The sequence below is a fragment of the Arvicola amphibius genome, chromosome 15 (genome assembly GCF_903992535.2).
Source record: "Arvicola amphibius chromosome 15, mArvAmp1.2, whole genome shotgun sequence".
NCBI lineage: Eukaryota > Metazoa > Chordata > Mammalia > Rodentia > Cricetidae > Arvicola > Arvicola amphibius.
Genome location: NC_052061.1, coordinates 10,800,338 through 10,828,191, shown reverse-complemented (window position 1 = coordinate 10,828,191; position 27,854 = coordinate 10,800,338). Strand labels below are relative to the sequence as shown.

General features: G+C 45.9%; 2 protein-coding genes across 10 annotated transcripts in view; both read left to right on the top strand.

Annotated features, from left to right (window-relative positions):
- Nucleotides 1-9,318, top strand: part of Nod2 (nucleotide binding oligomerization domain containing 2) — a 43,565-nt gene extending 34,247 nt beyond the window's left edge. For 2 of the 3 annotated variants that reach the window (XR_005283336.1, XR_005283335.1), the window contains 4 exons: nucleotides 3,465-3,548; nucleotides 5,775-5,858; nucleotides 7,813-8,491; nucleotides 8,652-9,318. Coding sequence is in view for 1 of the 3 variants with exons in the window: in XM_038312883.1 (XP_038168811.1) it covers nucleotides 3,465-3,548; nucleotides 5,775-5,858; nucleotides 7,813-7,885 (241 nt within the window). In the remaining 2 variants the exon portion in view is untranslated. Of the gene's footprint in view, nucleotides 1-3,464; nucleotides 3,549-5,774; nucleotides 5,859-7,812; nucleotides 8,559-8,651 lie in introns of those variants that run through there. The other variant, XM_038312883.1, reaches the window with a different exon arrangement.
- A 9,448-nt stretch (nucleotides 9,319-18,766) lies between these two features.
- Cyld (CYLD lysine 63 deubiquitinase) overlaps nucleotides 18,767-27,854 on the top strand; it is a 44,815-nt gene continuing 35,727 nt past the window's right edge. For 3 of the 7 annotated variants that reach the window (XM_038312458.1, XM_038312457.1, XM_038312455.1), the window contains exons 1-2: nucleotides 18,767-18,825; nucleotides 26,118-26,770. In XM_038312458.1, the coding sequence (XP_038168386.1) occupies nucleotides 26,267-26,770 (504 nt within the window). In that variant the 5' untranslated portion in view covers nucleotides 18,767-18,825; nucleotides 26,118-26,266. Of the gene's footprint in view, nucleotides 18,921-24,222; nucleotides 26,771-27,854 lie in introns of those variants that run through there. The other 4 variants (XM_038312456.1, XM_038312461.1, XM_038312459.1 and 1 more) reach the window with 4 other exon arrangements.

Sequence of the window (27,854 nt, the reverse complement as noted above, 5' to 3'; positions counted from 1 at the left end):
GCAGAGGCAGGCGGATCTCTGAGTTCGAGGCCAGCCTGATCTACAAGAGTTAGCTCCAGGACAGGCCCTAGAAACAACAGGGAAACCCTGTCTCGAAAAACAAAAAAAAAAGCCCTTTGAGCCTTTCAGTCCCAATCCCATATAGCACTCTGCCAAGTTATACTATGCAGAAAGCAGGCAGCTTAGGCAAGATGGGGTATGAAAATCTGCCAAAATCATTGGGCATGGTGGTGCATGCCTTTAATCCCAGAACTCAGGAGGAAGAGGCAGGTAGATCTCTGAGTTCAAGGCCAGCCTGGTCTATAGAATGAGTTCCAGGGCAGCCAGGGCTACACAGAGAAACCCTGTCTCGGAAAAACCAAAACAACAACAAAGAGAAAGAATGAAAGAAAAATAAAATGAAAAAAGAAAAGAAAAACCTGCCAATGTCCCAAGAGTCTCCAGGATGCCTGTAGCTTCTTTACATGTATAGCCACTGGCTATTGTAGGATTTTGTCAATAACATTGTCAGGTATAATACACATCCTGCCAGACCATATTACCACAAGAATTTTATAGCTGTGCCGGGTCCTTGCACCGTGTGCAGACTGAGCGCCCATCCTTGTTCCTTTAGAAGTACCTGTATGTTCCTTTAGTGACTTTTCAAACCTGTGAAACACTCAGGGCTTAGCACGTCATCTATATAGCAAGACCTTTCCAGAGGATGGGCGGGGCAAGGCAACATCCTGAGGCACCATCCCATAGCAAATAGGTTACAAAGATACCTTGCTGAAGCACCCAGAAAGTCTGTTGTCACCTGTTCTCAGCAAGTGTCAGGTGATCCCAGCAGTTCATAACTAGGAAGATACTAAAGTCGAGCAGAAGCAAGGGTTAATACAGCCTGGAAAGGTCCCACCCATTTGTATCGGCTGCTTCCCCCACAGATCAAGGTAGGGTACAAAGCATAGGTAGGAGGCTCTGACCGCAATTGCTCTGCGAAACCCTCAGTCATTCTGAGCCATTGTGTTTCCCTCTGGAGCTCTTTCCCGGAGCCTCCCTGTGTTTCTCTGCACCAGAGGAACTAAGGTGGGCCTGACTTAATCTGTTCAGATCTCCGTGGGGTCAAAGGTGAGAGTAGCCCTGGTCTCCTCTGCTGTACCTGCTGGCTCCCTGGGCCAGAGTGGCCCTGGGTTGGCACTGTGGTTGGAGCAGTAGCTGTTGCCTCTCCGTTCATCGCAGCCTGGCTGGGCAAAGCCATTTCCACCCTTAGCATAACCTTTGTACTGGAGGGAAAGGTATCCTCCTTACTCTGGGAGAGTGATTACCACCCTGGAGCAGGCTCGATCATCTTCAACCGTATGGTTTCCTCACAAGTGTCTTCTGTGAACTGCTCCTTGGGTTCCAAAGCCTCCCAGCTTCATCTTAGCTCACAGTTTTTGGATTCTTACTAATTTTTTCCTTAGAAACCCCAGCTTGATACAAATCTTGTCACATTAGTTTTTGAATAACCCTGACAGATTCCTTCCTTCCTTCCTTCCTTCCTTCCTTCCTTCCTTCCTTCCTTCCTTCTTTCCTTCCTTCCTTCCTTTCTTCCTTCCTTCCTTCCTTCCTCCCTCCCTCCCTTCCTCCCTCCTTTCTTTCTTCCTTTCTGTCTGTCTGTCTATCTCTCTATCTGTCTATCCATTCTCCTTTAGTTTCTTCTCTTACCTTACAGACTCTCTCTATGCTGGTCTAAGTCACTGAGCTCTGCCAAAGCCTTTGCCCTACTTATAAAGATCTTATCACACTAAAGGGCTCAGCAGAGCCACTAAAGCTCCATAGTAGCCTCAAAGTCCCTGCTGGAACATTCTTTTCTTTATCTCCTCTGTGAACACAGCTCTGGCTGGCCCAGTGAACTGGGGTTCCAACACAGCTTCTCTTCTTCCTAGTTCCCCCAGTATATTTGCCCCTCCTCTGTGGTCCTCCCATTTAATATGTTTCAGTCTGGGAGGAAACCATCGCACAACAGCAAGGGCCTGGGATCTGAAGATGTGTTGATTCTATGCCGATTGGGAATTGCCCTCGTCACTTCTTGTTAGAGAAGCACCTCATTGTGAGGTATTGCTTATGATTATGATTGGTTGCTATAGCAGAGAGTAGAAAATATCATATGTTTGTTTGATCTAAGCACATAGCTTCCCACAACAAAATGCAGTTTCTTAGCATTTCTTTTTTATGATTTATTTATCTTTATTTTTTATGTGCATTGGTGTGAAGGTGTCAGATCCCCTGGAACTGGATTTTCAGACAGTTGTGAGCTGCCATGTGGGTACTGGGAATTGAACCCGGGTCCTCTGGAAGAGCAGTCAGTGCTCTTAACCGCTGAGCCATTTCTCCAGCCCCAAAATGAGGTTTCTTGTTAATATAGAAAAGACCATGAGTATTGGCTAGCTGGGCATAAAGGAACTTCAGATAAGGCAGATTTAGCAGAGTTTATATGAGCAGAGACTGATGAATGAACAGATTGGCACTTGGAACACGGAGGGGTTCAGAAAGCTGCATCCAGCCCGGAGGGCAGCGGTATTTACGGGAAAAGGAAGCAATACACAGAAACACGTGTTGGCAACAACTCTCCACTCCCCTCAGGTAGATGTGCGGTGAGTTGCCAGCCTGTGACCCGCTGAAGCGTGGCCTTTGGGATCGTCTGAAACCAAGCTCTTTGCTGCACGAATATATTGTTAGATTTCAGTTCGTTTGCATACTAAATTAAGCTGTGGTTTGCTGCAAGGAACTCAGAAGTTTGGAGGCAAACTCAGGCCAAATTTAGTGTAAGTTAATTCAACCGCATGATAGAAAGCCTCCATCTGTGAGGCTTAAGCCAGCAAAGTTTATTACCTTGTATCTGGGAAATCTGGAGGTAGGCAGTTTAGCACTCTAGTGGTGTCTATAGAGGACTAGCCAGGGCCTCAACTGTTTCTATGTCTTCCTGTCCCAGCAGGCTTGGTGTGTGTGTGTGTGTCTGCTCTGTCACGTATCAGGGTAACTGCTCCATCTGCAGCAATGACTTTTGTATTCCAGGATCCAGGCTCTGTATTGTACAAGGGCAAATGGCAGGCGGAGCGCCTCCCTTTCAGAAGCATTCCTGGATGTTCCCATCTGTCAACTTTCCCTGTGTATCCGTGACTCGTGTGTGTGTGTCACTGGGCCAATTCTGGTTCAGTGGAAAGCTCCTCATGCCAAAATAAAGCTTCTTGTTAATTGAGGAAAGAAAGAGACAAGAGTATTCATAGCTTCGAATAATGGGGACTTTTATATAGTGGCACTGTGGAGTGAGTTCCCTTGCAGAGTTATCCTTGGAATTGAGACTCCCTCACCCCTCTTGTCTGTTCTTATTCTTGCTGAGAAGTGGGATTCTGTAAATGGGGTGGGGGTGGGGGTCCTTCCTGACATCCTCCTCCACAGTCATTGTCACCAGGACAACTCGTCTTCCTTCTTGTTCTCAACAGCCTGGAGGAAAACCGTATCTGTGACGAAGGGGTGTGTTCTCTCGCAGAAGGGCTGAAGAGAAATTCAAGTTTAAAAATCTTGAAGTAAGTGCCTTGTGATGGTACAATAACACCCTACCCGAGGAGGGGGGGTTAGGGTCGGAGGTCAGGCTATGGCCAGCTCTGGAGCCTCACTGAGGTATCTGGTGGGGAAAGCTTGCCTTGGTCTTGGCAGGTAAAGCTGCCAGTGCTCATTGCTTATCTGGCATCTGGGTGGTCCTGGGGAAACACTGCAGGAAGAGGAATTCAGTGTGGCAGGAAGGGATAGTGACCACAGAGGGTGGACCCCGGGGAGGTTATCCCTAAGGAGATTAGAACCTGTGCTACTAGGGCCTCCAGGAGTTGGCAGAACACACCTACCCAATGCAAGAGTGGAGCAGCAGGATGCTTACCCTCAAGTGCATGCGAAAGGTGTGGCTGTGGGGTTGTCTGTTGTCCTGAACTTGCAGCTTATTCTCACATGGTTCTCAACCTGGGGGTCGAATGACCCTTTCATAGGGATCTCCTAAGACCGTCAGAAAAACACAAGAGATTTACATTACAATTCCTAACACTAGCAAAACTACACTTATGAAGTAGCAAGGAAATTAATTTTATGGTTGGGGGTTACCAAAACATGAGGAACTGTATTGAAAGATCAAAGCGTTAGGAAGGTTGAGAACCACTGGTCTACATAGTGGCAGATCTCAGCAAACGACACTCAGCATTGGAAATGTACGTTGAAGGAGCACGATGGGCTGACTGACTGTATCTGTTGTGTGTGTGACTTAGAGGCGTCCTCCTTCCTCCAGGGGCCACTGCTGCTCAGGCAGAAGGACTGTTTGGATGGTCCTTTCCAGTGGTATCTTCTGGTGTGACGGTGTGGCCCGAGTGCTGGTGTCTGCGCATGTGCGCATTCATCCATTGATTGGACAAGTGTTGGCACGCTCATCCATGTGTTTGTATAGGACAAGTGTTTGCACGCCCATCCATGCATGTGATAGGAAGTGATCCTGCCCCAACACTGTGTCAGGTGGAAAGGGCAGACAGGGCAGGCTCTTGTTCTCCCAGTTTGCACAGTCTCGTGGTGGAGACAGATGGCAAACAAAAGGCTCACTTCTGGCTGGCAGGCAGCGGTGTCAAGGGGAGGTGTGGTTGCTGCCATTTGGACAAGGCCTTTCGGAAGGTGGAATTTGACTTCAGACTGGAAAGGCTCCCGTCGCACTGGAGCCTGAGAGAAATACATCCAGTGCACGGAACAGCAAGTGCTGCTGGGGCACGTGGGGACACTTGGCATGTCATTGATCGGGTGTGCAGGTGGTAGCGGGCTTGTCTTTCCTCGTTGCCACACTTTGCCTCACTTGATCCTAAAGGAGGCCAGGCAGTGGTGGGAGTGGGGAGTGGCCTGTGTTATTTGTTGCCAGACTGATTCTTAAGCATTCCATGTAGCAATAACTACACCGTTCCCATTTCCTCATAGTATCTATATATGTGAGGAGATAAAGAGAAACAGGATAAAGAGAGAGAGAGAGAGAGAGAGAGAGAGAGAGAGAGAGAGAGAGAGAGCCCATCTCTTTCTTTTTCCACTGTCTTCTCTGCCAAGTGTTGGTTGGAGTCCAGGCTTCACAGACAGACAGTCTCTCCTTGGACAGAAGCCCTAGTTGCCTCGAGTGTAAAGGGATAGTAATTGGCCTCCGCATGGGTTCTGAGCCTGCACTGACGTAACAGGCAGAGAGCTGGCACACAGGAAAAGCTCAGCACATGCTGGTATTGTTCTCAGCGTCGCTTTGATGGCAGATGTGCAGCAGGCCAGTGCTAGGGAGGAAGGCAGATGGGGTAGTAGTTCCTAGAAGACAAGGCTAGGAACCCACGATTCCACTGTAGATCAGCTCCTGTCTCAGCCTCTGTCCCTAACCTGTGTCCCCGTGTATCACTCTTTGTGAGGTCCTCTCTACCAGTAAGGTGCTGTGCCAAGAGCTCTCGCTATGTTGTTTCCTGTTCAGTTTTACTCTTTGTGAGGCAGGCACTTCCTCATTCAGACAAATTTGCTGAACAGCAAATTGTAGAGGCTGGATCTGAACCCTCGGAAGCCTGGCACTGAACTGTGGGGCTCAGCCCTTATGTCCTTCCCAATGTGTGACCAGTTCAGTGAGTGGAAGGGGACTGTCTTCACAAGAGCATTGGCCCTCGTAGATGATCTCACTGGGCTTGTGTGCTAGGCTTCTGGAGACCAGACAGGCTCAGCAGAAGACCAAGTGTTACAGTAGCACATCTTGTCTACTTCTCTTCCAGGCTGTCCAACAATGGCATTACTTACCGGGGTGCAGAAGCCCTCCTGCAGGCCCTCGGCAGGAACAGTACCATTCTGGAAGTTTGGTAAGGCCACTGCGGAAACTTCTTTGCTTTTCCAAACCTTGGTTTTCATATCTGGGAGATGGGGTGAGAGGAGAGATGAATGGTGGAATTTTGAAGACCAGTTTTGTCCAACATTTGCCATTATTCTGTACACAATAGATTTAGATCTCTGGCTGTAAAGGAAGTCAGTGTCTCTAAGGAGGAGCCAATTCTGTTCAAAATCAGGGTGTGGTGGTGTGTAATTGTAATCCCAGTGCTCAAGAGGCTGAGACAGGAGGATTTTTGTTTTGCTTTGTTTTTCTAGACAGGGTTTCTCTGTGTAGTCTTGGCTGTTCTGGAGCTCACTCTGTAGACCAGGCTGGTCTTGAACTCACAGTGATCCACTTGCCTCTGCCTCCTGAGTACTAAAGGCATGTACCAGCACCACCTGGCAAGACAAGATGATTTTGAGTGTTAAGTCAGCCTAGGTTACAGAGTAAAATCCTGTCTCAGAAAGACAGACAGACAGAATGAACAAACAAAAGACAGACAGACAGACAGGACAGACAGACAGACAAGAAGGAAGGAAGGAAATAAAGAAAGAAATCAGGAGTATTTATTCTGAGACTTTGGTCTTCTAAGCTACAAAGTAGGAATAGGGGTGTGGTTAGATAATTAAAATAAGAACTTCTGGCCATGACATCGGCTCTTACAGATTGCGGATGCTATGTGAGATCCTCTGCACCTTCGAATTCTGAAGATTACACAGGGTGGGGACCGCAGTATGGCATGGCCACATCTGTACCATTAAAAGCCACAATCATCCATGTGTTTGAAAAGGGCATTCAGATAGAAAACAGAAAGGAAGGCTTTGGTTTAACACATAATGAGTGGAAATTAGGATTTGCGTGTTTCAGGCACTGGTCTAGATTTCAGTACTTTAAAACTAAGAGAGTCCTGGAAGGGTTTGTACTTCAGATCAGGTATGGAAGGTGAGGCATGCCTGTGGTCCTGATGCTTAGGAGACCGAGGCGGGATTGTGAGTTCCAGCAAGTCTGGGCAAGAGCCTATCTCCAAACAAAACAAGCACACTTTTCAGTATTTCCTAAAAAATGCTGTCCACACTAGGACCCTATTTCCTCTATCTTCCTGCTCACCCATACCCACCTCACCTCAGACAGAATCTCATGTGGCCTAGGCTGGCTTCAAACTCACTGGATAGCCAAGGATAAACTCCCAATTCTTCTGCCTCCACCTCCCAAGTGCTGGGATTACGGGTGTGCACCACCATGCCTGACTTGGAGCTCCATGGTCAACGCCAGACATTTAACTAGAGAGGAGGGAAAGTCGGCCCTTCTTAGGTGGGCCGACTCTTAGAGCTGGCTGCACTCCCACACAACTTATTACCCAGACAGGTCCCGTCGGCGCTTTGTGTTTCATGCAGTAGCAAACAGATTCCAAACAGCGAAACTGAAACCAAAGCTGAAACCTGGGCTGGAGACACTTTGCCCCTTGTGTGACTGTGAAGTTTCATTGCTGGGGAGGTCAGGTAGTCTGGCATTTGAAACAGCATGCTTTTTGGTGTTGTTTTTGATTGTTGCTGTTTTAAATCATTGTACAGGCCACAGGAATGTCACATTCTGTGGTCAAGGGGTAGGCCAGCCTGGGGCTGCTTCTTAAGGGTTCTGATGCCCCTGGCTGCTTATGGATGAAGCTGTGTGGGCATGAATTTTGCGTACTTCATTCTTAACAGATGTGAATATTGCCTGTAAAAAGAATAGCTGGCTCCGGGAGTCTGTAGCTGGCGTGGCTCAGTGTTGCTCATTCTGTGGGGTGGTCCTGATAGCCCTGGGTGGCAGATGCTAAAAACAGAACCCCTCACATCTGGTTAGCCCGAGGCTGGGAATGAGCATGAACCCCTCCCAGGCGTGGGTTTGACGGTGGCCACTTTCCTTGCAAGCCTCCATTCAGATCTCCCTTCCTTTCATCGCTGCAGGCTCCGAGGGAACACCTTTTCTCTGGAGGAAGTTGAAGCCCTCAGCTCCAGTGACAGCAGACTCCTGTTGTGATGTCTCAGCCTTGGAGGTGTGGACTTTAAAGGCTGAAGAGCTCCAGGCAACATCCCTGTGCTACTTAGGGCTGGACTTTTCTCCTGGGAGCACTAGAGTCACCTTCTGATAGCAGAAAAAGATGCTCCAGTGCCCTCCAGAATTGACTTCTCCCAAGGGTGCATAATGGTTCGCCTTAGTTAACTGAACTGGATTAAGAGACACGTGGGACGAGAGGACCACACTTCTGTGGGGTGTCTAGAGAGGATCCTCGTGTAGGACAGTGGCTGAGAGGGGGAAGGAACCTGACTGAGTGTGGGTAACACAATCCACTGGGCGCCCCGTGGGAGGAAGCTGAAGGAGGAGGAAGATAGCGTGTACTTGCATGCATGAGCCCCTCTTCTTCTTGAGTGAGGACAGCTGTGGCTGCTGCCATCGCCTTTGCACAGCAGACTCCAGCTTCCTTGGCCTTCAACACGGACCCATCAGCAGCATCACTTCAGGGAGCTTCCAGGCCTCGAGTTGGATGGAACTGCTGAGGTGTCCAGTCTCTTCCTTGGCCAGGGCAGCGAACAGATTCCTGCCTCTCCAGACGGCTATTGTTGGACTATCCAGCCCCGATGGATGGTGAATTTGAGACGTTCCCTTTCCTTCTCCTCCCCTTTTCCCTTCCTCCTTCCCTTCCTCTTCCTTCTTTCTCTCCCTCCTCCCACCCACCTTGTTGGTTCTGTTCCTCAGAGGAACTCTGGCTAATGCACCTGCTTTTGCTTTCTTGTTTTTTTTCTAGGCTCTAAGCATGAGATGAACACAAGAGGATCCCTCTGATCTGACAGTATGTGGCCAGCTTCTAGCGGAAGGGCCAGCGTTCTAACGGGGGTCAGTCAGGACCATGGATGTCAACTCGGCGTGTTGGTGTGGAGATAGACCTACATGCAAGACACCCCTCTCCTCTTCTCTCTCTTGGAGAGGAATATTCAGGAAACAGCTCTTAGCTATGTCTGGACTCAGCTCATCCTCTAAGGCCATCCCACTCTGGTCCCCTCCCTCACTCTGCATGAGGCCCAACAGGACCTCAACCCAGACAGCAGACACAACACCTATCCTGCTCTCCTTTCTTAACACAAACAACAGCCATTTGCCCCCCACAGGATGTTCTAGTTTTATAAGAAAAAAAACATGGCCATACCCCAGCTGGGATCACAGGTGGACTTCGGTTTCCAGTAGCATCAATTACTCTGTAGCCGCCACGCCTTTGGAGTCAGTTCCTGTCCCAGCTGCAGCTTTTTAGAGCTAATCTGGGCCAGAATTTCAAGCAGCTCCAGCAGGGCCTCGAGCTGGTGCCTGTGGACTGAGCGCTGACAATGGACTTCTGAAACATCCCTGACAGGCAGCCCCATTTGATCTGTGATAGATGCTTTAGGACGTAGAGTCAGGGGTTGGAGGTTTGCAGGGGACGAAACCTGGTCCTTTTTTTTCTAGGTGAGGTCTTTTTGTGTTTTTTTTTCAAAATGTCACCTTTGTAATTTGTTAACTATACCGATTTACTGTCTTCCATATTATTACGTGTGAAAACAGGTGAATATTTATGAACTGCATTGTTTTATTTTTAAGCTGGTATTTTTATAGAAAATGTGATCATGAACTTTCTGCTATAAATAACCACAGAGGTGAAAACTCTGGAGTTACCAAAGCTGTGTTCATTGTGATGAAACATTTAAAAATATCCCCCAAACCTGTCAAAATTTCGGAGTTCCGTGTCCCACAATGAGGGGGGGTCGATGTTGTTTTCTATTGAATAATTTATTGCTTAACGCAAAAGCAGTTCTTAGAAATTGCTGGCAGTTGGAGACATTTGGCTTCAACTTAGTAGAGTCTAACCCAGTGTGAAATCAGAAGCTATTCTGGAGCCTTCTAGGGTGCATGGGGACAGCCCTCTGGGCCTTCTTAGTTCTTTCTGAGTGGCCGTAGGAGCGGAAGTCTTTTACCAGGAGGGAGGTGAAGAAGGCAGGGATGTGGTGTTCCTCCTCCAGCAGCCTGCTGCACTGGCTTGCCTGGCACAAGACTAAGCCATTCTCTGTGAGCATGAGCATAGTGGCTGCTGGCTGTGATGGGGTCCTGCTTCCTTAGAGGTCTTCTGTGTGTCTGGTTTGATAAAGGCCGGGGCATTTCCGTGTGTGTGTGTGTGTGTGTGTGTTTGTGTGTGTGTGTCCATCCATCCATGGTCTCTTTGTCCCTGGGGCTCTGCCCTGCCTGGGTTGGTGGTGCAGATGATGAGGAGAATAGGGATGGGGGCCACCTTCTCTAAGGAGGGGATATAGTGGCTATTTTCGCAGCACCATGTCGGATGGTAAGCTCATCTTCGGTAATAATTCATTAGCTAGTTATATCCGAACAAATGGCCACTGTCCTTGTCCTCAAAGCAGGGTGAGGGCAGAGGGAAAGGTAGACAGAAAGCAAGTCCATTAAAAGTACATGTATAAAATAATACTTTCCTATTAAAATTCTAGGAAGGGAGTTGCTATAGCTGGGATTTAAATGTTCCTCTGAGGCCCATATGCTGATGGCTCGGTGCCTGGCTTCTGATGCTATTGGAGGTAAAAACTGGAGGAAGTAGGGCCCGATGGAGAGACACGAAGTCATTGGGAGTCATGCCCTTCCCAGGGATATCAGGACCTCCGATCCTTTCTGATCTTGTCTACCATGAGGTGAACAGATTCTGTTACCATGTTTCTGCTGCCCTAGGCCCACAGCAGCAAGGCCAAGAGACCAGTGAGCTAATTAAACCTTTCCACCTCAGATGCCCTTCACCTCGGGTATTCCTTGCCTCCTCGGAGGAATGCCCGAGATCCTGGGAAATAAACAGACAGCAGGGACAGGGTGCCTTTTTTTTTTTTTTGATGCGCTAAGAAAGCTGTGTGCTCATGGGAAGGAGCTGGCCAGGCCGCCAGAGAGAGGGCAGAGGGGCTTTCAGTGCCATGGAGCCAGCTGCACAGAGACTGTTCAGACAAGATCCTTGATGTGTAGCAGGCTGAGTAATGGTTTCCAAAGACATCAGGTTCTAGCTCCCAGGAACTTTCTTAGCAGGAGGGACTTTGTAGGGTCTTTTTGGAATAAGGGTGGTGGTAGCCATGGATTGTCTGGTTGGCCCTGCACACTTGTGTGGGTCCACATGAGAGACAGGTATGGGGGACGGCATGGCACAGGAGAAGGCCTCATAACAACTGAAGGAGATGCCATGCCACTGGCCTTGAAGGTAGAAAGAGGGGTAAAGAACTAATGACTGCAGGTCTGGAAGCTGGGAATGACAAGGAAGCAGATTCCCCGCCGCCCCACACCTCGCCTTGGAGGGAGCCCAGTCCACTTTGAACTTACAGGTGATGGTGTGATTTATGTCACTTTCAGACCCTGTGCTTATGATGGTTTGCTACAACTGCAGGAAATGAATACATTCTGCTTGCTGTGAGCCAAGGGCAGGGTGTCACTAGATGGGCCATCAAGGGGCAGTTCTTGATGGACATGACCAAGAATTTGGTCTTGACCTTAGAATAAAGGCAGATATTGTGGCACCTGCCTGTAATCCCAGCACTTGCGAGGCTCAATGGGAGAATTTAGCATCTGAGGCCAGCCTGGGCTATGTGGTTGTTAGGGTCCTAGAGTAGTCCCCCCACACACAAAACTGTCCACGTATGTAATCAGCAAGAGCATTTATTTTCTCAGAGTAAAGATTCCAGTATGCAGGGGTCATCCATGGGACGCAAAGACAAAATGGCATCAATGAGAAGAACATTCAGGCTCCTTTAAGCAAAGCTAGGGGGGATTTCAGAGACAGTAACGTCATCTCAAATGTAATTGGTTAGGTAAGCATTGGTCACATTAGTACATTTCTAATTGGCTGTGGTTATAGTTTCACCATTTTGGAGCATACCTAGGTTTTAGGGAGATTACAGGAACTGTCCTTTTTGTTTTTTTTTGTTTTTTTTTTTTTTGGTTTTTCGAGACAGGGTTTCCCTGTAGTGTCTAGAGCCTGTCCTGGAACTCTTGTAGACCAGGCTGGCCTCGAACTCAGAGATCCGCCTGCCTCTGCCTCCCGAGTGCTGGGATTAAAGGCGGGAACTGTCCTTTTTGGTCATTGCTTTGAGGTACTGTGGGGACCGACTCGGGCCTGGTGTGTATTATCCCCCTCATCTCTGTGTGCATGCTATCTCTCCCTTTGTCCTTTTAGGAAACTGGAAATTCTAGCCCAGTTGTAAAATGGGGAAAGTTCAGACCTTTTATAGTGAGAATCTATATCAAAAAACCTAAACCTAAATAAATAAAATAGGGTCAAGCCATTGGAATGTTCTAAGCAGGGGAGATATGATCCAATTTTTTTTTTTTTTTTTTTTTTTTTTGCTCCTGGGTGAAGATGTGACCCAAATTCGTAGGGGTAGGGATGAGAGAGAAGAAAGTGGGAAGGCAGCTGAGGAACGAGTGCAGGTTGGGTATTGGTGGGGAGGTGGAGCTAGGTGGATAGACCCCAGAGACTGTGGAGGTGAGTACCCAGGGCTTACAGGTAGATGGGAGAGGGCCCAGGGAAAGGGAAGAATCTAGAATGACAGATTTTAGTCCCAAGCACCCAGGGGTCGGGGATAGCAGGCTGGAAATCAGCTGGGAAGGGAAAGGCTTCTGTTTCAGAATGTTGAGTTTGCTATGCCTAGGAGAAGTCAAGTTACACTGTATCAGTCTGGAGTCCGGAGAGGGCACTGCCAGGGAGAGAGTGGGGTGGGTGTCCCCAGCCTCAAAATGAGGAGTTCTTAGATCTGGGTGGCAGAATCCAGGAGAGACGGAGAAGAAAGAAGGGGTCAGAGCCAAGTGTGGTGGTGCATACTAGTAATTCCAGCGCTTGGGAGGTAGAAACAAAACAGTTCGGGTCATCTTTGACTATGTACTGAGTTGGGGTCAATCTGGACTACATGTGACTCCATCTCAAAGAAAAACAACAACATCATCAGTCGATCAATCAAAAGTTTAAAAAGGAAAACAATAACAAAACAAAAAGGGAAATGAGATATTACAAAGACCCAGACAAGGACAGGGACGACACCCAGAACTTGGTAGGAAATCAATGGCAGAGTCAGTTTAACTTTCTGGACTTTGAGAAGCCCAGCAGGCGACACCAAAGGGACTCGGGCCTGAGCAGGTACCCAGTGAACTCAGGTTCCTCGTCTTAAAGTTCTTTGAAAAGTTATTGGAGAAGCACATGCGTGCGTAGCCCTTGGCTCAGGCTGGCCCTTGCAGACATCCCATGTGGCCAAAAGTACCTAATTCTTGTGCGTGGAACAAAAAGTACCAGGGCAGGAGACTTTTCTAGGTTTTAGTTTAGGAAACTTTTCAGGTTTTAGTAATCTTTGTCATGATCCTGGGAGAAAGTGGTTACTGAGTATTACCCCTGCCTCAGCCTCCTCCACGATCAGGCAACAAGATACTGAAATGAACGTGCGGCATTGAAATATGATCGAAAAGGCTGGGGGTGGAGCTCAATGGGAGAGCACTTGCCTAGCTAGCACTGTGCGGTCCAGGGTTGAGTCTCCAATACGGAGAAGAAGAAGAAACGTCCCAGCGGAACTGTGTCTGAAGTGGGCTGAGTCTCGGCCAGAGTTCTGACGCTTTACTTCAACAGCGCATCGTCAAGACATCTCCTCCCACGCAGTTGACACAGTGTGGTGGGCTAAGCTCTGGAATTGCTCATGCTCAGCCTCGGGTTTGGGACAGTGGCTACAGGTCATCAGGGACATGCGGACTGAGCTGAGAAATTTCCTGTTTGGGAGTTACATCCAAACACACTACAGCTGTGTAGACGGAAAACCCAAACTCTCTAGCTGTGCTCCCTGGAGGCTCCTGTTGTTTTGACTCTAAATCTCATTGCAATCTATAATTATTTTCCCCAACAAGCCACCATCCAATCCTCTGAGCACAGCTCTCCCCTGTCACTCATCCTGTCAACTTTTGATCTCTCATTTGTCCCCCAAATCGGAGTAACTTCCTTCCTTTATTTTTCCCTTTCCAAACTTCTCTTTACCTTAATTTTTTTTTTGACATTTTGTTATGATGCCCAGGCTGGCTTCGAACTTGAGATCTTTCTGCCTCTGCCTCCCTACTGCTGGGGTGACAAGTGTGTACCCCAGGCCTAGCTGTCTTCTATTTGGCATCCTCGTTCCATGTGCTCTCATCTCTACCACTTCTTGTTCAGTACTTCCATTGCCCGGACACAGGGGTTCCTTGCCTATAGCAGCCTGGCTGGGCTCCTTGCTTCTGCCCATGGCCTGCAGATTGATCTAGTAGGACCAGCACAAGTCAGATTAGCTACTGACTTCCCACCTAGTACAGAGTAAAGTCAGAGTCTCCTGCTGACGGTCCTGCGTCTGGAGTTCCCTTTGATACCATGTTCTCTACTGCCTTGCTGAGGGCTTTTCTCCTTTCAGACCTACTCACCTGCCTGATCATTCTTTTTTTCTAATATTACTCTTTTCTATTGTTTTTATTAAGCTATAAATTTTTCTCCACTCCCCTCCCATCCTCCTGCTCTCCTTCTACCTTCTCCCGTGACCCCCACGCTCCCAGTTTACTCAGGATCATTCTTAAGGCCACCGTTCCCTGTGCCACGCTTGTGCCTACACACAAGCATGTGGTCCCCCCAGACACACACACACACACACACACACACACACACACACACACACACATTGCCTCCTTGACGGAGTCCTTCCCTGAATGGTCTGTCCATTTCCACTCCTTCTCGTACCTATGGGTCTTCTCAGTGTTGACTCCTTGTGTGCATTTGCCTCATCTTCTTGACAGAGTTCGGATCTTGATATCCCTCAAAGTTCTGTGTTTTGAAGAGCTAATTAGCAATATGTGGTTCTATTTGGACGCTGTGGAGCCTTTGACAGTTGGAGTCTAATAGGAGGTCTTCTGTCATTTGGGATTGTGTCATTGAGGGAGATAGTGGGACTCTGGTTCTCCCTCGTGTCTCTTTTAGGCTTCTTGACTACCTCAAGGTTAGCGACTGCACCCTATGATAGTTCAATACCGAAGGCTCAAAGCCACTGGCCAAAGCAACAGGGAAACCCCCGAGCCAAAAGAAAACCCTTCTTCCTTCCAAGCTAACTTTCTCGGGTATTTTGTCGCAGCAGCAGGCTTTTGCAAAGGCTGACGTACTTCCCCGGAAATGCCAGCTGCTTGAGAGCAGAGGCGAAGCTCCCTCCAGTGCCCTCAGCCTGGGAAGGTACACAGCACATGTTAGGCACTCAATCTTTTTTTTAAAAACTAAGCAAAGAGTTCACTTAATGAACTGCATTTAATGGGAGCAGAAGCCGAAGCTGGCACAGATGAGAAGAATGAATCTCCTTGCCCAGGGCACCGCTAGAGCGTCCTTCCCAAGGAAGGATGGTTATACTGGACATGGCACATGCTCAGTGCATGCGCTACCCCAAATGGGTCTCAGTGTGGCACAAATGTGTCAGAGGAGAGCACCGAGCCTCTTCCTCTGTGTGCTTTAGAGTCGCCCACAGAAATCACTCATCACTACTAAGTACTGATAACAGCTCCAAGAGGGGAGCAGGGGCTCAGCTGGATTAGCTTAAAGATGTTTAATGCAATCCCTTTTATCTCATTGAAAGGAGCTCTTCGGTGGCCAGCGCAACAGCTTCCAGATAGAGTGCTCAGGTCTGCCACAAGGCCCCTCCTCAGAGATAGATATATCTGTGACAGAGGATACTCAGCTCCCCATGAAGACACCATGCTGGGCTTCTGTGGAGAAAGCAATGGTGCCCTATCCTCATCTGCAAGAATACCTGGTCTCGGTGGCTTCTTGGCTCAGAGCTCATTCTGGGTTCACTGGGTTGGTGGGAACACAGCTAGATCCATGGAGGCTGGGGGTATGGCGAGAAGTCACCCATTCACTGTGGTGGTGGGGTATGGTAGTATCGCAGTGGGGCAGGGACACCATTCACTGTAGGGTGTGTTAAATACAGATGCATGAAATAAACACTGTGGGTGTTTACTGAGTTTTTAATGAGGCATGGGGTAACCCCTGGGAGGCATAGTGCAGGGTCTATGTCGTGGCTACACCAGCACTACTAAGAAATGTTTCCTTCAGTCTCCACAGCGTGTCTGAAATTGCTCCTAAAGAGCTACCTGGATTTATTTACCAACGTCTAGAGGGGGTTGCATTCAGCACACTGGCCATGCATTAGGAATCCTGCACACACCTTAAGAGAATTGGGTAACATGGCTTAGAATGGCATTCACTACCAGATTAAAAACCCTCCAAGAAGTAGCACTGCTCTGGGAATGAGGCCCTGCCTGGCCCTGACGAAGTGTGCCACTCTGTCAGAGCCTTCTCAGTTCTTTCAGTATCTCATGCACTTTCTGTTCCCTTTGAGTTGCTCCCTCAGCTCTTGTGACATTCGTCATTGCTCTCTTATTTTGCAGGAGCCTTTTCAGGCTGCCTCCGAGCTCACCCCTCCCCTCTTAGAGCACTTCTCAGACTGTTCTTCCCCTAACCCTGACTGAGCTGTCAACGGGGACAGCAGGGGGCTACCCTGTGCTCTGTGCTCCCCGCTGGAGGCAGGCACTCATGCCTCCTGTCCACTGATTTGACTCCTGCCAGCTCCTCAGCAGCTCAACCTAATCTGCATGGAGCCAAGGGCAGGATGGGTGGGGCAGGCTGAGGGTAGAGAAGCAAGAGGTGAGCAGGCTCTGAAAAGACTGTTGGTAGAGTTTGGACCTAGGCTGGGTCCCACGTGAAGGGAAGCTTGGGGAGGGATGATAACCTCTCAGTCAGAGAAACCATTTAAACACAAGTGGGGAGACAGCGTCTGTGCGACTGAGGGGATCCATTTTTTTTAACCTCTGGACCTTACTCTCCCTTCTGTAAAATGGGAGGCTGGAAGATAAAGAATTGCAAATAAGGCCGGGCGGTGGTGGCTCACGCCTTTAATCAATCCCAGCACTCGGGAGGCAGAGGCAGGCGGATCTCTGAGTTCGAGGCCAGCCTGGTCTACAAGAGCTAGCTCCAGGACAGGCTCTAGAAACTACAGGGAAACCCTGTCTCGAAAAAACAAACAAACAAACAAAAAAAGAATTGCAAATAATATATATAGGGTGATGACATTGTCTGCTCTTCTGTTTGAGGCTTCTCTTGAGCATCGTGTCAGCTCAGTTCTAGCAGGGGCGGTGACTAAGAGGAGCCTGGGTATAAGGCTTGGCTTAGCTGATGGTGAGGGCAGGCCCTAACCCCGATTCGGTGAGCATGTCACAAGAGGAGGGCTAAGTAAGACGTGTGGCCACTGTGGCCAGGAGTGACAACCCAGCGAGGAGCACAAGGGAGAGAAGATCTGAGGAGAGAAATCAATGGGGAGGAAGTTGGCAAGACGGAGAAAATAAGAGTGCTTGCCTCATTAAAAGATTCCCCAAGTCCACTTCCTTAACTCCTTTCTCTGTCTTATTGGATGGAGTCAAGCAAAACTAGTTTGCAGGCTGAAATGTTCTCCCACACAGCCAGATTGGATTTCCGGGTCCGCCAGTGTCATGGGAGAATCAGATCTATCAGGGAATGGTGTTGTGTAAGGCCACTGCACGTCACTGTTGATCCGTATCATGTTGCTTCTTGCTGGAGCTCAGGGAGGTGGGAACAGGATGTATGTGTACCAGTGATTGAGGCTTAGGTTTACAAATGATGTCAGTTTCACCGTGACTGATTTCAGCAGAGAGAGATGGGGTGAGTTTATACTGTTGGTAATCACCCATGTGTCTGCCCACTTTTATCTTCTCATTGGTTTCAGAAACATGCCACTTTCCACTGGGGGAATTTGTGTCACGATTAACGATCACACACACACACACACACACACACACACACACACACACACCTCCTTCTTTCTCAGTATTAATCACCTTCTCCCATAATTAGTAGTTAAAATGTCAAAGGAGAAGGAATTAATTAAGAAAACTATCCAGCGAAGCAAGGCATGTACTGCCAGGCTCTGGGACTGAATATAAAAAGAGTTTCCTTAAATATTGTGAGCACTTTTGGGAGTCAGAAGCCTCTCTTCTAATCGAAAGATCCTTAACTCTACCCCAAATCTGGCCGGTGGCCAGGGGCACGAGCCTGGGTAAGGTGGAGGGTAGAAATCCCTTCTCTATCCTTAGGAGACTCTCTCCAACCTGGGACAGGTGGCCCCAGAGGTTCAGAAACAGCAGGCGTTCCGGACCCCATCTGAGGGCAGGAAGCGCCTCAACTTTTCCCGAGCGCCTACTGTTAGGGGATGCGGCGTGGCATTTCACCAGAATCTGGTAAGACAGGTGGTACTAACACCTTCGTTCTCTAGATGAAGAAATGGAGGCTCAGCATGGTCGGGAGTTACCCATGTCACACGGCGAATAACTGAGAAAGAAAACGTTGACTCTTAGGTGCGATTCTAAGCTTCGATCTTTCATGGAATTCTGAAAAACTATTCTCAGCTCTCCGCTTCCCACCCGAGTTTTGACAGCTAGGGCAAGAGCCCCGACTCGCGCAAGGGAGGTGGAGCTGGGAGCCCAGTGCCCCGCCCAGGTCTGGTTTCAGCCAATGGTGACGCCGCACCCGCAGCCTTTGGTCCAATCAGCCTTCGCTCTTCGCCCCCATCCTTTCTCTTCTGTCCCTTCTGCCCCGCCCCTTCGCTTTCCCTTTGGCTCCACCGAGCTTGACAGAGCGGAAAGTCCCTTCGGCCGGCGCCGCGCCGGCAGCCACTGGAGGAAGATCTGCTACAGGAAGACCCAATCAGAGCGCTCGCAGACAAGAATCTCTGGATGCGATTGGCTGGCGCTGCGTCAGCCCTCTCCGCCCCCGTTCCTCCCTCCCCGCGGGCGGTTCGGAGGCGGGGCAGGTGGGGGCGGGCCCAGGTAGCAGGTTCGGCTGCGCGGGGGCCCGCGAGCCTGAGGTAAATACTGGGGTGGTGGGTGTGGGGTTCCGGGCCGGCCCCGGACACGCCGGCTATGAAGCCGGGGCCGGGGCGTTGAGCGGCGGCCGAGAAGGGTGAGTGAGTGCGGCCGAGCGGCAAAGGCATGGTCCTCGGCGTTGCTGCTGTGCCCCGGGGCTCCCTGAGCTGCAGAGGCGACCGTCGGGCCTCAGCGCCCGCCCGTTAGCTGCCCCGGGCAGCCGAGCCTCTGACATCAGCCCGGCTGCCCACCTCCAGCTTCCCGGGGGACTTCGAGTCGCGGGACTCCTGGACCAGAGGGCTTGGGGAGGAGCAGCGCAGGACTCAGTCTCCCTCTTTGGCCCGCCGTCGTTGACAGATGGGGAAACTGAGGCCGGGACCCTGGCTGGTCCCCAGCGGGTTGCAGGAGGCACGGAGAGCCCCGGGTTGTGGTACTTCATGCCTGTGCCGTTTTGGGGGCTCTTGGAGACTCCTCTCCCGGAAGCGCAGTCCGGCCTCGCTAATGGCGTGTTCTGCTTTTTTTCTTTCAGTTTCCCTGGTCTGGGGTGGCGTCGGGGGTGGGGGGTGGCGGGGGGGAGAAAGGGGAGGGAGGAGAATGGTTTTGCACAGTTGTGTAGTTGGAAGGTGTGCCCTGTTGAGACGGGTACCTCTCTTTCCTTTTATTGCCCATGGTCAGCCTTGGAGAGTCGCGAAGTCGTGAATGAAGATCACGGTCTTGAGCTGCGTTCAGCTGGGTCAGCTGCTGGGTTATTCATGTCCTTGGCATCTTTTTCTGTTCCACTCCTTGGCATTTGCATGTTTTAAGGGTTTGTCATCTTCTAGCCATCAAGCCTTGCAATCTCCCAACCCCCCTATTCTCGCCACCATCCTCGCTCTGATTTTCCTTGGAAGTTGTCTCCTTAGATGAGCATTCATTCATACCTTTTTTTAAATTTTAGTTGGGGCTAATTAGGGAATCTTAATAAGATTGTTCATTTTTGTAATCATTGGCTCCAGAGAAGAATGCAGGCCTCATGGGGGCGTGCATTCAGGCGTCAGTCTCCTGCACACCCCCTCACACCTCAAGTAGGTTGAGTGGCCCCAAGAATTTAGCCTGCTGCTCCCCACTGGGTAGTGGGTGGATTTGCAGTAGAACAGTATTAAGAGAAAATGACTTGCTGGAAATTCTTAGTGAGGTTCCTGTAATTTGAATGTTGACAGTACCCAGAACATTCTCTAATGTTCTGCTGCAAAATTCTAAGGTATTCTTTCAAAGAAATCCTTGTTTGGAGTGGTAACTTTTGAGATGAGCTAATAAGGCCAGGAACTTGTTATATAAAATACCATCAAACAGCAGATAGCTAAACTGTGGTCAAGTGATTTAAGGAAGTCTTTAATACACGAAGAGCAAGGACAGTAATTTATCCTGCTCCTCCAACTATACTAGTATTTTATTCCTGGCTTGTATACTATCATCTTAAATTTCTTTATTTTTTTTTTAAATTATGTTATAGGTAGTGTGAGGCTAGGAAGCCAGTGTCAAATGAAGCTCAGAACAGCTTGGTTTCTGAAGTGTAACATTTCTCCTTGTTTATATTTATATGTGTAGCAGTATAGTCTAAAACTGATTGTGATTTTTTTTTTATCCAAAGAGTCAATGGTATTTTAGGCAAAAGTCATTTTCCTTTTTCTTGATTTTATATTTTAACGTAGTAGAAACTTGAGTCACTTAAAAGGACAAGGAAATAGTGTTTTGACTTTCACTATTACCTCCTAAGCTAATGAAGTTTCCCAGCTTAGGCCCTGGGAAGACAAGGAGTGGGGCGGTCATCCTCCTGATGTGACTGTGTGTAGGAACCAGACTTTGTTTTTTTAAAGCCTTGTAAGACCCACTTGTTTTAGGGCCTGTATCCTTGTGTTGTAAGATATTCTGGTCGTGAAATCTCTGTATTTCTTTGTACTGTTTAGGCATATAACAACTTGTTCTTTTAGTGAGGGTTGTTTTTTTCTTAAACCAATAGTCATCCTAGCTGTCTTGAAGCATTTGGAAAAAGATGTGTATCTTTTCTTGAGGATCCATGCCAGCCTGCTTACCTCTTACCATTTATGGTTTAGGCAGTATTTAGTATTTCAATTTCTATGCTGATTTAGAAAACTTCCTGTGGTGTTTTAGAATAGAGAGGCTGCCTCAGAAGATGACAGAAGTTCCTGATTCACACCTGTTCTTGTGATCCTCTTAGGATGGTGCAACCTGATCACTTGAACTGATATCAAGATGTCTTATAGTCTAGAAAAGTTAGCAGTCACCATTTCTGTGTAACTGATGGCCATTTGTACTGTGTGTTTTAGCACTTGGTAAATCTGATCTTTAATATTTGTGTTAGGACTTATATCTTAATCATCTTTTCATTTCATTCATTGGAAATTGACCAACATTTCTATTTTCAGCCCTCATTTAGTTTAATGGTTATCTTAATATAATGAAACCCTCCTTTACTCAACATTCAGGCCATCACCAAGCTCATATAAACAGATATGATTTCAAATCTCTGTGATTCTTTACTGTTCTCTTGTCTCCAGTGTCCTCAAAAATAAAAAAAGCCTCTGCTCATCCTTGTTTCAGGCTGAACAGTTTGAGGCTACACTGCTGTGTTCCAGCTCTTTGATACACTTCTTTCAATACTTCATTAATTTTCAAAATATACACAATCACTGTTACCCAGTCTAACCTGAGATAGTGTTTAGATGAGTTGTTCGTGAGATATACTCACTTTCACAGTGATTCCATTTGCCAAGTAACAAGAGAGTACAATTGAAAATTTCTTCCTTCATCTAACCCCATCCTCTTGACCATGGCCTTGGTGAGACCTATCTTCCTTCTATTACAGATGTCATGACCTGTATTTAAAGCAGAAACTGAGTAGGTGGAAAGCATGCATCATACTTAAAGTTTGTGGATTTCAGTGTCTAACCCTGACTGTATCTGAATACTCCCCCTGATCTGGAAAGAACTCACAATGTGATTTTGATGTTTCTCTTTCTACAAAGAGAGAAGTCTTGAGGCTGTTCTTATTGCTTGGGGTTATAAGGCTTTATTTAACTACTGTGAAGATCCCAGTGGAATGAGAATGTTAACATTATATTTATTACTACAGTGGGAAGAAAGATGTTAGTGCATTTCTTTTGTAATGCTGATATCTTGAGACGGTAAATGATCATTTGGTCTATCATCAAGTGTATATCTAGAAAGAACCATAAAGTTCTTGATTCAACTTTATTATTTGTAATAAAGGAAATTAGCTGTAATGTGTTTCAAACCTATTCTTAATATGTTTCTTGTAGAGAGGGAAGGTCACACATGTTTCTTATATTTGGATAATACCTTAAAAAGTATTTTGTAATGTTTGCTTTGACTATTCTAGTTGTCTGTTGTGACCTACCCTATTACTGAGTATAAACTCAGGTTCACTTGTGCAACAAGTTGGCAGAGTTTTTTCATTCTCTGCTAGTTCACTTTAAAAATGGTGTTTTAAAACTTCTGTTTCCAGGAACCTTTTTACTAACCAAGAAGCTATCTTTTTCCTTTTTTTTAACTGTGGATTACCTCCATTAATGAGTTGCAAAAGGCAATTTTGTAATCAAATTTATTTAAAATATAATATTGTAAAACAAATAAAATGATTTGTTTTGATTTGATAATGTTTCATTAACTTATATTTTTTATTTCAAGTTGCGGCATTAGTTGTTAAGTTAGAGAATTAATAGAATAGGCAGTTTCCAGCTTACTATTTAAAGATAACCTGGTTTTAGAAAAAATTATTTTAAAAATAAAATAGCTGCGAAATGTTTTTGGCCAAAAATTTTGCATTTTAAAGAGATCCTCAAACAATAACTCACTGCTTTTTGACTGTCTCAACCTCTGGGAACAGTCTCAAGAATATCTTTGTAATAAGGCTTTATGCACCTTATTTTTCAAGACCCTTCTAGAATTTGTCTGTTCCTTTTGTTTTTGTTGCTTTGCTTTTTCAGACACAGAACCATACTTCACCACCTCATTTCTTAGAACTGATTAGAAATAGTAAATTGGAAAGCAAGGAGGCCACAAAAGAGTCAAAGACAGACTGCAGGAAACACAGAAAACGGCTGATTGCGAGAGGGACAGCATAGTATAGACTGTGATTTGTAGAAAACAGGAAAGGGAGCCAGAGGACAGGATGGAAAGCCTTTTAATGAAATAATAAACAGACATATATTTTGAGGCTCACTAATAATAATTTATATTCCTAATGATTCTTAGTGATTGAGAAAAAAAGTAATTTCCTTTCTTGAAAAATGCTGACATATTAATAGCATTTTAGTAAAACAAAACAAAACAAAAACAACAACAACAAAAGACCAAACACTTTATCTTGGTGCCTCAGAGGCACAGAGCCACATTAAAGGGTTGTGTAGCTTCTTTGGTGCCTTTTTTTGAGGGATTTTGTTTATGTGGGGCTAAGATTGAGGTGTCCACAGGTGTGTTATGTAAGTGGCAGCTATAGATTGATTCCGTTTCTGTTGAAGTAGACAGTGCCCTCAAGTGGAGTTAAAGACACATTACAAAAGGAAGCAGAAAGAGGAGCCGCTCAAGCTGCCGTGGCCTTCATCCATCTTCACCAATATTGCACAGATGCTTTACGTGATGGTGGATTGGAGGAGTGCTGGCTTTAGCCTGTCTTGGGTGATTCGTGTCCCTCGTTTGGGCTTACAGAGGGACAGACTTGTGAAATCGTTACTATGATGGGACACCTCATCACCTAAAAGTGTTTTCTAAGAGAACTGTTATTCTGTGTGTTGAATTGCCAGGTTGCTTAATCATTGAGTCAAATAATACAGTTTGATGCTTTAGTTTTAAGTTTATTTGATTTTTACAAGAACAAAATGCTTACATAGTATAATGTTATTAATTGCTACCTTTAAGCACAGGGCTGGAGAAGGATATCTCTGTCTCAAGGAAGGATGAAACAAACAAGTACTGTGTTTGGGAATCAAGTAGCTATATTCTTATGACAGAGATACATGGAAACCATTCTTTTCATGGAGATAATTAAATAAGTCCTTAATTTTAAGGAATGAAATTAAGTTTTTAAATTTTTATTTTTGTTTTTTTTATTTTTTTAAATTTTTTTTTATTTTATTTTATTTTTTATTTTTTTTTTAAAAATTTCCATCTACTTCCCTCCTCCTCCCCCCTCCCTCCCGTCCTCCTCCCCCTACCCTCCCCTCCTTCTCCCCCTTCCCTCCCCTCCCCTTCCCCCATACCTCCCCTCCCTCCCTCTCAAGGCCAAGGAGCCATCAGGGTTCCCCATTTTGGCAGTTAGCCTCTATGCCATGGGTTTCTGAACTGGTTTATAATACCTGGCATGGATTCCCTCTACCAGAGCAGGCCTCAATTCAATAGAGCATGGTTGACTGAGTCCATCACAGTCTTGCCTGCTTGGTTAGTATTGTAGTCCATAGGATTCACAGCTGGGCAAGACCACTGCCATCCTACTCGGCCTACCCAGCCTGCGTAGCACCTTTCAGCACTGTGAAAGCTAGTCAGAGGATGTGTCCATCCCAGCTCTAGCTTCGTTTCTTGGTTTCTCTGTATCTTACAGCTAAGGAATGTGGTGTCTTAAGTAATAGAATCTCATCATCTAGTTCTGGTGGGCAACCAAGAGGACTGGCAAGAGTCTGGACTGTCTCGGGGGCATTTGGAAGCTCCCTGCCTAACAATTCTTAAGGAGGTATTCCTACATCTGGCACTGGGATTTTTGTTTAATAACCATGACTTCCAGGGGTAGCATTATTTAGTCAAGTAGGATATCTCCCTTACAAGCTAATTTTCTTTTAACTTATATTTCTAAATTGGCTTATGAAATAGTATATATTTGACTGGAAAAATGGCTTAGCAGGTAAAGGTGCTTGCTGCCAAGCCTGATGACCTGAATTCGATTCCTGGAACCTACACGGTGGACAGAGAGAACCAATTCCTGTGTTGTCCTTGTACCTTTACATGTGAACTGTGGTATTTGTGTGTAACAAGAGTGGACAACTTTGCCTTGCTCCTGATTTTAGTGGGATAGCTTCAAACTTTTCTCCATTTAGCCTGGCGTTGACAATGGGCATGCCGTTTACAGCATTTGAAATTATGTTGTTTTAAGTCATTAGTTAAAGTTGTCTTTAAAAATGAGGCTACAAATTGTAAAATTATTTTTGTAACAGTTTTAAATGCAAGTTAAAGCTGGAAAATAATCACTTGTATGTTCTTCCCTTTAAACATAGTTAAAATTGTGGTATAAAGCCCACAATTTATAGATATAAGCATCTGTAATTCAGTATAATTTATAGACATAAACATCAAAATCAGATTGGACTAAAAATCTTAGAGCAATGTAATATAGTCATATGTCATTATTGCACTGTCCTAATATATATGTATATATATGTACTCAAGATTATAATATTTAATGCTTGTGATTGTAAGAAATTAAATAGTAGTTATAATTAGTATAGTTAATATCTCCTTGTCTAAGCACAAAAGGTATATGAAAATGAGATTGGGGGGGGGCTAAAGAGATTGGTCAGCAGTTAAAAGTGTGTACTGCTCTTCCAGAGGACCTGAATTCAGTTCTCTTCACCCATAGTGGGTGGCTCACAACTGTCTATAATTCCAGTTGCATAGGATCTAACCGCCCCCTTTTGGCCTCTTGGAGTACACACATGTGCCATACAATCACAGAGATACAACATATATATGTAAATAAAAATAAAATGTATAAAAATAAAATTGAGTGAGATAATGTTCCATTACCAAAATGAAGCATATAGATAAATGAATTGTGGATAAAGTTTCAGAATGTAATATTGTCATATTTTTAATTGATAAAAGATGTTCGATACTGTAATGTGTTACTTTCTAAGTTACATGTTTAGAAATAGCCTTTTTAATTTATAAGATTATGTGTGTTTTCTCAAATATTGTATCTTATTCATTCAAGTTAGACAGAAATGCTACTTTGTAAAGTTTAAAAAAGTCTCAGAGTCTGTATATTAGGGTAATCTTAAAGTTTTTGTTAGATTCTAATTTTATAATTTTGGAAAAGTCGTTATTGTTTCTATGGATGCTTTTGTAGCTGGAGTTCTTTAAAAATGCAGTTACAGTGGACAGAAGTCATATGGGTCTTTTAGCTCATTGAGATATGTATATAGTCAAATGAGATTTTAAAAAATCTTTAGTTTTATTTTAAGGTTATGTTGAATAGAGTCTAAAGTTTGTTTTGCTTGTTTGCCAGGCACTTTGAATTGCTGTCTTTTTACAGCATGGACACCAGGTTGTTAACAACTTGCTTTGGGACTTCCAGTAACTTCATTTTTGGGGATTTTATGACAGATTTGCTAGTGGCTCCTTTTTGTGAGTTGATGTTCTGAAGTTACTGTCACAATGAGTTCAGGCCTATGGAGTCAAGAGAAAGTTACTTCACCTTACTGGGAAGAACGAATTTTTTATCTGCTTCTTCAAGAATGCAGTGTAACAGACAAACAGACACAGAAACTCCTAAAAGTACCCAAAGGAAGTATAGGACAGTACATCCAAGACCGTTCTGTGGGGCATTCAAGAGTTCCTTCTGCAAAAGGCAAGAAAAATCAGATTGGATTAAAAATCTTAGAGCAACCGCACGCAGTTCTATTTGTTGATGAAAAGGATGTTGTAGAAATCACTGAGAAATTTACAGAGTTACTGTTGGCAATTACCAACTGTGAGGAGAGGCTCAGCCTATTTAGAAACAGAATTCGACTAAGTAAAGGCCTCCAGGTAGACGTGGGCAGCCCTGTGAAAGTACAGCTGCGATCTGGGGAAGAGAAATTTCCAGGAGTTGTACGCTTCAGAGGACCTTTATTAGCGGAGAGGCCAGTTTCGGGGATTTTCTTTGGAGTAGAATTGCTGGTAAGTTTGATAGGACATTTGAGAGAGAGAGAGAGGGAGAGAGAGAGAGAGAGGGAGAGAGAGAGAGAGAGAGCGCGCGCATGAGAAAGCGAGTGTGCGCGTGAGCGAGAGACCACGAGCACATATTTTCCCCTTTATAAGATTTGTGTTTTCTGTTTGTTTGTTTTTAGTACAATTCTCAGGATGGACCTCAGGGCCGTCTCCCTCTGAGCTATATAGTTCAGCCCCCAAATTTATTTAATGATAAATTGAGAGGATATAAAGACAATTCTTGAAAACTTTAAAAAATTATCTCTTACAGTAGAAACTTACAAGTCATTATTCTGGGCTTCATATCTTAGAAGTTTTTAAGTTTTTAAAAGTTAACGCTACCAATTGTAATTATAAACACTTAAAAAATTGTGAACTATCTTGTGATATCACCTACAGGATTCCCAGTTCTTAGTGTGTGCTACTAGGTATACAGTTTAGAGGTAAGGGTTTTGGAGTGAGTTGCAGCGATCTCAGTTTGCTCGTGTCTACCCCTGGAATGTATAAGCTGCCTTGTGCAGTGATGCAACAGTCTCGGAACTTACTTGCCTTGGCAACATACCTAAGAATTCTATATTGGAAACTGACCGTTGGTTCACATTTGGACGCTCTCACGAGTGGAGAGAAGTCGTGCTTTATTTGCTTCTTGATTTGGCTTTTCAAGCAGTGAAATAATTAGGCTTTGACGGCCAGTTATGGTATGTACTAGCAGGGTTGCCAGGCTACTTAACTAACCTACATCAAGTTCTCCTAATCTGTTCTCATCTGTGAAGTGCTTAGCGCGCACATGACTTATAGTAGTTGTACGGTGGATGGCTGTAGATGGTTACAGTTTGTTCTCAGTAAATGGAGCTGATGCTGCTGTTTGGTTAAAGCTGAATGTCTGTTCATGACAAAAGAACTATGTTGTAAATTTAATCCTCACTCTGTCTCAAAAGAATTATGATCTGAAATTATGAGTTAGTTTCATCATCAGATAACAGCTTCTTTATTCTTTAAACACCCTAAACCTAACAGCAGCTGCTGGTCATATTTCATATTATGGATGTAATTT